Genomic DNA, 10231 nt, shown 5'->3' with positions numbered 1-10231 from the left:
AGGAGTCCTAGGACAATGGTTCCGAAATCTGTCCTGAGGGATCCCCAGCCAGTCAGGTTTTCAGGAAATTTGCAATGAATACACATGAGATAAATTTTTCATGCAATGGAAGCATAGTATGCAAATCTCTCATATGCATATCCATTGCAGATATCTTCAAAATCTGAATGGCTGAGTGTACCCCAGAACAGCTTAGGAACTACTGTCCTAGGACATGAGTTTGACTGTCTGCCTTTGGACCTAACTGAAAACAAGGTATTAACTTAATCTGGCAGTTCTGACCAATAATTTTTAAATTATGAATATACTTTGTAATGCAGTATGCTATATTAGTATACTTTGAGTAGTATGATACCTCATGACTCACTTTGATTTTTTGACTAAAAGGTAGTTAATCAAGTTTACTAAACTAAACCACAGTAAACTAGTAATTGTTCTTGTGCTTATCCCATTCATTAATATCCTTGGAAAAATTATGAAATTGATTTTGGTAGAGCATAGAAAAATCTGTGATGCACTTGCAATGCAAGCTGGAACAAGAAAGTTATAGTGATCTTTGTATAAAATATTGGAAGATAATATCTCTAGAGAAACAGAAGCAGCTCATATCATAGACCATGATAGAGTAAGGACAAACAGCAGATCAATTAACTATATAAAAGGGTTATATGCTGCACACTATCCTGTGTGATATCCTATTATGTCGAGCTTACACCATTGTTCTTGTCTGGAGCAATACCTTCTGGCAATTTTTGCTGTACATAAGAGGAACTTCTGCTTTAATAAGAGTAATGCCACCATGTCTTCAAAAGGAAATAATGTAGAAAAAGAGTCTTAAAAATAAGGGCTGCTAATCTCAGGAAGGATGATGACTTGGAAGAAATGAGTTTTATAAGTACCCTTTTGTTGCTTATGGTTACAAATGAAGAGAAGCTTCAAAAGTAGCCCATTCCCAACCCCGTTCCCATACTAGGCACCACTACCAAGAGATGTAGGTTAGGTTGAGCAATCTAATTGGCTGAAAGCTCCCTGGTAAATAAGACATAGCTTTCTACATTCATTGTGAATTCTTTTTACCACGTTAAGGGAAAAACAATCAAGCCACTGTTTGTTTTTTTTTTTTTTTCCATTAAACTGTTTATTTTCTGACCATGCAATCTAATGGACTTGAGGCTTACATTTGCCACATCACTGGACTTCACAAACATAAAAGCATTTTATACTATCCTTATACATCAAGGTTGATACTGGGTTATACATATATACAGAAATTATTCACACATCATCTTAACCTTGCTATTTCCTCCATTCAAACCAACATAATTTTCATCATGAAAGCAGCTTTTTTTTGTTAATAAATAGTATAAGAAATATAGCAAGGCACACTTTATTTAAAACCTTTTTTTTTCATTACCACCTCAAGAAGCATAAAAAAAAGTTATACTTAATATAATAGAATGTCAACAGTCTCTAATATACAACACCATGTAGATGGTTCTTGAAGTGTTGCATAGATATAATTTTTCCAACATGATAAAGAAAATAGTCATTGTTTAAATTATTTAATACTAAATGTACTGAATTGTGACTAATGACTTTTCCTTTGCTGCAATCAAATTGTCATATTTAAAGGTAAACTGGGTCAATAAAGAAGTTCTATAAACAAACAAGGCAAGATTAAAAAGTAACTGCCAGCTTCTGAAAAACTTAAATTACACACAGAGGACAATTTTTAAAGCAATTTACCCGGGTAAATTGGCCTGGCTGATAACTGCCCTCCTCTATCTGGCAAAGAGTGCATGCAGGTGTCTATCCTGCATGTACTTTTAGCTGGGTTATATATATAGAGGCGTTCCCAGGACTGGGTTTAAGCTGGGGAGGAAGCTAGTGTGCCTACATTCCATTTTCAAATGTTCACACATTATTTTACCCCCAATCGGTTGCCCGCACATATAGCGAGTACAATGTTCATGGGCAGTTTTTCTACACACACTTTTGATCATTTTTAAAGAGATGCTACCTGGGTAGTTTCTTTTTGAAAATTAGCTACAGTACACGTGCATTAAAAGTGTGTGCATGCTTTGCCCTTACACGAGCAATTGAAAATTGTCCCCATACTGTTTAATATTTTAAATAATTATACTTAATCAGACAAAGCTGTTTTGGTAATTTCCTTTCTCTGTTAATGTAGATCTATGCAAGTTGCAGAAACAAGTCTCCTATACAAATTGGCCTCCTATTTCTGTGCAACTCCTCCAGTAACGTCACAATGTGGTGGCGGTAACAATACATCACTTTAATGTTGAGTTTAGTGGTGTCATGAATAGCAGAGTATGCTAGTGTCAGAGGAATTGTGCAGGAGGGGAAAGCAGAACATTCTATCTTAAAACAAATCAGCAGTGATGGAGACATGGCAGCTGCATGGTATGTGGAAAGTGGAGCCATGCCCTAACAATACATGAGACAAGAGGTTATGGATCAGCTACAGTTCCAAAACAGCATGACTGTGAAGTGTGCAGCTGCAAAAGTTAAAAATAAAGACAAAACAAAACATAGTGAATGAGAAAGAGAAATGCCACATGAAGGGAATAGACATCAACAACTAATTTCAGTTGTGGAAGAGTGGGAGAGGGTCCATAGAGGTAGCTCAGGACAACAATCCATGAAAAAAATATGCACATTTTGCAGCAATCCAGAATGGTTACTAAAACAAGGGCCAAATTGCAGAACCAAGTGGATGAACCTATCTCACTGGCCATAAAATTCTCCTCCTGGGAACCGGTGTACTGAAAGGCAGTGATACAGCAGGATCAGAGGCCACCCTGGCCTTTGGAGGATGAGTCTGCTCCTGTATTCAACCCAGGTTTCTAAAATGGAAAGAAAGAGGAAATTTGTTAGCATGTGGTTATCATTTGCAAATAGGGGCTTATGGGAAATATACTAACACTTTGATTCTGGCTCCCACCAATAGCCACAATATCTAAGAGCACTGTCACTAATTGCTGGGTTCAGCAGAGACCAAGGGTTTAATAGGTGTGGAGGCTGAACTATCCCCTTAGTTTCAAAGATGTCTGCTTATAACAATTAATGAGGCTCATGTACTAAAGAGGGCTAAAATGAGCTATTAATGTGTGTTAATTATCTCGCCTTAATGGTCCATGTTAATGACATGTAAACCAATTTGTAGATAAATGCCTCACATTAAAGTTAGCGCGTTAATGTTGACATTAACGCAAAAAAAGTAACTATACTTCTCTGTGGTGTAGTTAAATTTCTTGCAGTAATGGATGTTTAAATATTTGCATGTTTAAAAAAAATATTTACACTATTTTGAAATATATTATCAAGAATAAACTTGACAAAGAAAAGTATGTTATCCTCATTACAATAAATTACAAGAAGAAAAATAGGACTGTTTTCTTTATTTGAAAATTTCTGTATGTTGAGACTATGAGCATACTCACACCACAATAGGAAGGATACAAGCAAGAAAGGAAAAGACAAATGGAATGGCGCGGTCTTTCTTTAAAGGAAATATTACAGAAAAGAAAAGCTTGATCTTGAGATATAAACAGAGAGTACTAACGACCCTTTATATCCGAAGGGTATTCAGGATCGACATTAACTACTAGTGCATTTGGTGAGCTCTTTGCTGCAAAAAACTCAGTAACTGACTTGGCTCATAGAGAATATATTTATTTGTAAATTTTATCTCACACTTACAGGGAAAGTGAAGCATAAAGGATGCTTCAATAGCAACAACCTCATCTTCATAGGCAGAAACAATTTACAGTGCTGCTGGGTTTAATTCTGCAAAAATATGGAAATATGGCAATTTTATGGCCAAGAATCCCACTATCCTTAAGATAGGAAAATATTCCTTTGGTACATTTTTTTCTTTCATTTTTGTTTTGTTTCATGTTATTTTTTTGGTGCACATTGAAGAAAATGATGTACGCCAACATGAAGTGTCACAAATTAAAAACAAAAATACACACATCTAATGTCCAATTTCTAGCAGGGCAAATGTGACAAAAAAAGAGTGCTAGAGATAACTTCATAGTGAGAGTCCTTGAGGAAGTCAGTCAGATTCAGACTATCTGCTGAGACCTCATTATTTGCCATTCACCTTTCAAGGTTGTTAATGTGCTGCCCTGAGGTAGATAGAACCCTCTGTAGTGGGAGGGAGAGGAGTCACTGAAATTTTCAGAACCATGAGCATATCCCCAGGTGTCTTCAGTGGAAATTCTGGAAATTTCAGAAACCAGAGATTCCATCTCTTGGACTGGTTCTCCAATGTTTCCATTTTACAATGGCTCAGAATTTTGTCCTTAATCAGGACTGAATCGCTAACTTGCAATTCTCTGAACTGTTGTTCTAGATGCTCCACTTTGTCTGTATTTTGTCCCAAAGCTTGGGCTGTGGAATTCATTTGGGTTTGTATTTCATTGATACCCCTACTCTGTCTGTCTTCTTTTTTAGTGCTTTCTGTATAGTTGCAATGTCTAAAGGGACATGAGTCATCACCGGGATTCTTACCCGCACAGGACTAGACAGAATTGTCTAAAGCTCTTTAGTGTTGTGGTAGCAATGCTTCCCATGTCCTCCCCCTCCCATGGAATACTTGCTTCAAAATCTCATTCACTGCAGCTATCATCCCCTCTGGGATCTTGGGTGGCATTTTTCCTACCACAAAGTGAAACCCAGGATCAATGGATATTCCCCTGCCCCTCAATATAAGAAGAGGCTCCAATGCCTTCCATTATAGCTGCTGGTCTTGCCTTCTCCATGAAATGTCTACCTTCGGGTTTGGGAGGAAGAATGCATTGTGATGACTTTGCAAGATCTCCATCGCCAAACCTTAGACTCTTTGATGGAGCTCGAGGCTGGAGTTATAAAGCTGTCAAGAGTAGCCTAAACAAGCTGAGGTATCAGCAAGGTTTCCAGGGTGGAGAAGGGTAGTGGTCAGAACATGTCTTCCCTTTCCTTTTACCCATGCTACTGAGTTCAGGACATCAGATTGCTGTATTGCCATTCCACAGTGGCTCAGAGCTCAACCCATGCACACCTGATCATAAGCCATCTTGGATCCATCAATGTTCGCATTTTTTAGTACCTGGGAAGTTTTAACTTCCAGTCACCCCAAGATCCTGAGATTGTCACAGGGTATTTGGGGCAGAGGAGGGGGGGGGCAGTAATAGTATGTGCACAAACTTTCTCTCTCACATGCATACTAACACATTCACTCACATACATGCTCACTCACTCATTCATCCACATATATGCACTCTCATACACACATGCTTGTAGACTCACTCCTCTGCATCTTCCACACACACTCATACACATTATCTCCTCTCCCTCTTTCATACATATACCTGCAATTTCACTCACTCCTCTCCCTCTTTCATACACATACCTGCACTTTCACTCACTCCCTCTTCCACACACACACACACACATGCACTATCATGCACCCTGATTAGGCATGGCAACCTCCTCTTTCCCCAGTCCTGTGGGACTAATGTTCTTCTTTCTCGTTCAGTAGCATGGTCCCGTGCTGCTGCTGTTTCATTTTCCCTATGCAGGCCTGATGCCTCTGCCTTTCCTGCATCTACTCACTGGGGTGGTTTCAACCCTGCAGTTCTTCCTCTTCCTGCTGTGCGAGAGCCAACAATCTTCCTCCTTGTCTGTGTGATCCTGATGCTGCTCCTTCTTTGGGCCTGTGCTTCTCCAGTCATTCTTTATTCTGACCATCTGAAGTTTTTAGTTGTTGGCCTGGAGACCTGGCAATTCATTCAGAATTCCAGAGTTTCCAGACCAAATCCAGAGAGTTCCCAGGAATGCATGCTTTAATGCACACTATTTTACTATGTATTCATGGGTCACGAGATGATCTGCAAAATTATGCAGCTTATTACTTATTTTGCATCGATTTTGTGCTGAAGTTTGTGAAAGCTAAACAACATAAGTTAAAAGTGTTGATAACATCAGGGCTCAAAATAAAGCATGGGGGTAACCTGCACAAAGCAGTAATTACAACCCAAAACAGCAGTGGTACACTTGCAAGGGGGTAACCTCCATGCAATGGCAGTTAACAGCAGTAGTATGACCTCATTAGGGCTCAATAAAAGCATAGGGAGGCCAGAAGTGTGATGACTGTGATGGTCTTGGCCATGCTTAGGACAGATATGAGAGAAGGACTGAGAGACTGGGTGGAAGACCCAATGGAGGAGTTGGTGTTGGGTTGCATTTGGGAATTTTATATGCATATGTATCAAAAGAAGAACTGGGCAGACTTGGTGGGTCATTTTGATCTTAATCTGCAGTAATTTACCATGATGATAAATGCAGTCTATATAATGCTTGTTAATGCTATTGCGAACATCAGAGCAGTTTAGTACTTTTGCTTTAACGTGTTCTGTGGCTACATGCAGGACTACAATTTCTATTGCCATCATTTATGTTCCAAATTCACTAAAAACATGGAATATAAAAAGGAAAGAAAATGTTACATGAATTACTTTTATTTCCTTAATACTAATTCTTTCTGACAAAGAAAAAAGTCATAATGGAATTGCATGGCAAAGCACACAGCAATATGAGAATAGTGATTTTTAACAACACAAAGTTCAGATTAATATTGATGTGGAAAAATGCATTGATTTTAAGGCTTGATTTTAAATGAAACAAGGGAAATCATCCTCTGTGCCCTTTTCTGGGATCCTGTTCACACTGCTATCTCTAGATTGCCATTTAGAATGCTTAGAAATGCAGCAATCAATAGGAAACATCATAATATAGTAAATGATAGCAGATAAAAAGCAAAATGGCCCATCTAGTTTGCAGAGATGAGATTCATTAATTTTGGATAGATGCACATACAAATTCCTGTACTCAACCCAACACTATCTACCTTCCCCCATGTCTTCCACCCGACCTCACAATTCCTTTTCACTGCCCTCCACACCAGTCCCAAGCATGATGAAACTACTGTCATAGTGATGGTTTTTGCCACCTCTCATAACCCATCTCAGGTCTTGCCATCTTCAACTTTGTTTCGAAGAAGACTAATACTTAAGACAACACTCGGGCCCTCTTCTTTGTACTAATCCTCACAGCCACCCAGGTTAGCGGGGCTGTTGTAAGAAGTAAATACATACATGCACATTGAAGTTTGAGTTTTAACCATTATTGTTTGATTATTTATTCATCCATTAAATGACTGAGGGGTTAAAGGGGCTCTTAGGGAAGATAAGGCCAATGCAGAAAGACTAAATTAATTCTTTGCTTCCGTGTTTACTAATGAGGATGTTGGGGAGATACCAGTTCCGGAGATGGTTTTCAAGGGTGATGAGTCAGACGAACTAAACAAAATCACTGTGAAATGGGAAGATGTAGTAGGCCAGATTGACAAACTAAAGAGTAGCAAATCACCTGGACCGGATGGTATGCATCCTAGGGTACTAAAGGAACTAAAAAAATGAAATTTCTGATCTATTAGTTAAAATTTGTAACCTATCATTAAAAGCATCCATTGCACCTGAAGACTGGAGGGTGGCCAATGTAACCCCAATATTTAAAAAGGGATCCAAGGGTGATCCGGGTAACTATAGACCAGTGAGCCTGACTTCAGTGCCGGGAAAAATAGTGGAAACTATTCTAAAGATAAAAATCATAGAGCATATAGAAAGACATGGTTTAATGGAACACATGGATTTACCCAAGGGAACACATGGATTTATCCAAGGGAAGTCTTGCCTAACAAATCTGCTTCATTTTTTTGAAGGGGTTAATAATCATGTGGATAAAGGTGAACCAGTAGATGTAGTGTATTTGGAGTTTTAGAACGCGTTTGACAAAGTCCCTCATGAGAGGCTTCTAAGAAAACTAAAAAGTCATGGGATAGGAGGCGATGTCTTTTTGAGGATTACAAACTGGTAAAAAGACAGGAAACAGAGAGTAGGATTAAATGGTCAATTTTCTCAATGGAAAAGCATAAACAGTGGAGTGCCTCAGGGATCTTTACTTGGACTGGTGCTTTTCAATATGGGGTAGATTTTCAAAAACCGCGAATAGGCGTACTTTTGTTGGCGCTCCAGGCGCCAACAAAAGTACGCTCGATTTCAGCAGATATGCGCGTAGCCACACGTATCCGCTGAAATCCGGGATCGGCGCGCGCAAGGCTATCGATTTCGTATAGCCGGCGCGCGCCGAGCCGCGCAGCCTACCCCCGTTCCCTCCGAGGCCGCTCCGAAATCGGAGCGGCCTCGGATGGAACTTTCTTTTGCCCTCCCCTCCCCTTCCCCTCCCTTCCCCTACCTAACCCACCCGCCCGGCCCTGTCTAAACCCCCCCCTTACCTTTGTTGGGGGATTTACGCCTCCCGGAGGGAGAAGTAAATCCCCGCGCGCCAGCGGGCCGCTAGCGCGCCGGGACGCGATCTGGGGGCATGTCCGGAGGGCGCGGCCACGCCCCCGGGCCGCCCCGGGCCGTAGCCAAGCCCCCGGGCCCGCCCTCGCAACACTCTCGACACGCCCCGAAAACGCCGTGCGGTTCGGGCCCGCCCCCGACACGCCCCCGACACGCCCCCTCCCAAAACCCCGGGACTTACGCGAGTCCCGGGGCTCTTCGCGCGCCGGTAGGCCTATGTAAAATAGGCTTACCGGCGCGCAGGGCCCTGCTCGCCTAAATCCGCCCGGATTTGGGCGGATTTAGGCGAGCAGGGCTCTGAAAATCCACCCCTATATGTATAAATGATCTGGAAAGGAATACGATGAGTGAGGTTATCAAATTTGCAGACAATACAAAATTATTCAGAGTAGTTAAATCACAAGCGGATTGTGATACATTACAGGAGGACCTTGCAAGACTAGAAGATTGGGCATCCAAATGGCAGATGAAATTTAATGTGGACAAGTGCAAGGTGTTGCACATAGGGAAAAATAACCCTTGCTGTAGTTATACGATGTTAGGTTCCATATTAGGAACTACTACCCAGGAAAAAGATCTAGGCATCATAGTGGATAATACTTTAAAACTGTCGACTCAGTATGCTGCAGCAGTCAAAAAATCAAACAGAATGTTAGGAATTATTAGGAAGGGCATGGTTAATAAAACGGAAAATGTCATAATGCCTCTGTATCGCTCCATGGTGAGACCACACCTTGAATACTGTGTACAATTCTGGTCGCCGCATCTCAAAAAAGATATAGTTGCGATGGAGAAGGTAGAGAGGAGGGCAACCAAAATGATAAAGGGATGGAACATCTCCCCTATGAGGAAAGGCTGACGAGGTTAGGGCTGTTTAGCTTGGAGAAGAGACGGCTGAGGGGGGATATGATAGAGGTCTTTAAGATCATGAGAGGTCTTGAACGAGTAGATGTGAATCGGTTATTTACACTTTCGGATAATAGAAGGACTAGGGGGCATTTCATGAAGTTAGCAAGTAGCACATTTAAGACTAATCGGAGAAAATTCTTTTTCACTCAACGCACAATAAAGCTCTGGAATTTGTTGGCAGAGGATGTGGTTAGTGTAGTTAATGTAGCTGGGTTCAAAAAAGGTTTGGATAAGTTCTTGGAGGAGAAGTCCATTAACTACTATTAATCAAGTTTACTTAGGGAATAGCCACTGCTATTAATTGCATCAGTAGCATAGGATCTTCTTGGTGTTTGGGTAATTGCCAGGTTCTTGTGGCCTGGTTTGGCCTCTGTTGGAAACAGGATGCTTGGCTTGATGGACCCTTGGTCTGACCCAGCATGGCAATTTCTTATGTTCTTATTCATTTTTGTATTTATTTTCTTACATTTTTTATGTACCACCTGTACCAAGGCCCTAAATGGATTTTATACAAAACATACACAATAAAATAATACAAAGTTTGCAGCAAAGATAAAGATCAGATCAAATAGTCCAGATAGTTGACTATTTAGATTTGTAATTGCTGCTTCATGTATGTTACCCCTCTGCTTTCTTTGAGGCCGATGCAATCATTGATGTTTAGGGTTGTAACCATTATTCCTGAACCCAGGAAAGCGAAACTATATGCAACAGCGGCATAACAACACTCAGCTGTGTACAGAATATAGAAACACATAACATCAAAGGGAGTTACTGGAGAAGAGATCAGGATAAAGGAACCTAACACTGGTGAACAGCACAACAGGAATGATAGATACAAGAAACAGGTATAAAGGAAGAAAGAAATGCAACTGGAATAAAACAAAAGT

The 10231-nt window shown here is 40.5% G+C and overlaps 1 protein-coding gene across 9 annotated transcripts in view; it reads right to left on the bottom strand.

Moving 5' to 3' along the window:
- Window positions 1–1125: 1125 nt before the first annotated feature.
- Window positions 1126–10231, bottom strand: part of AKAP6 (A-kinase anchoring protein 6) — a 1180609-nt gene continuing 1171503 nt past the window's right edge. For all 9 annotated transcript variants that reach the window (XM_029598925.1, XM_029598924.1, XM_029598922.1 and 6 more), the window contains one exon: window positions 1126–2867. In XM_029598925.1, the coding sequence (XP_029454785.1) occupies window positions 2811–2867 (57 nt within the window). In that variant the 3' untranslated portion in view covers window positions 1126–2810. The remainder of the gene's footprint in view (window positions 2868–10231) is intronic.

Source organism: Rhinatrema bivittatum, chromosome 4 (assembly GCF_901001135.1).
Source record: "Rhinatrema bivittatum chromosome 4, aRhiBiv1.1, whole genome shotgun sequence".
Taxonomy (NCBI): Eukaryota; Metazoa; Chordata; class Amphibia; order Gymnophiona; family Rhinatrematidae; genus Rhinatrema; species Rhinatrema bivittatum.
The sequence above is the reverse complement of the archived record's forward strand: the minus strand, read 5'-3'. Positions and strand labels throughout refer to the sequence as shown.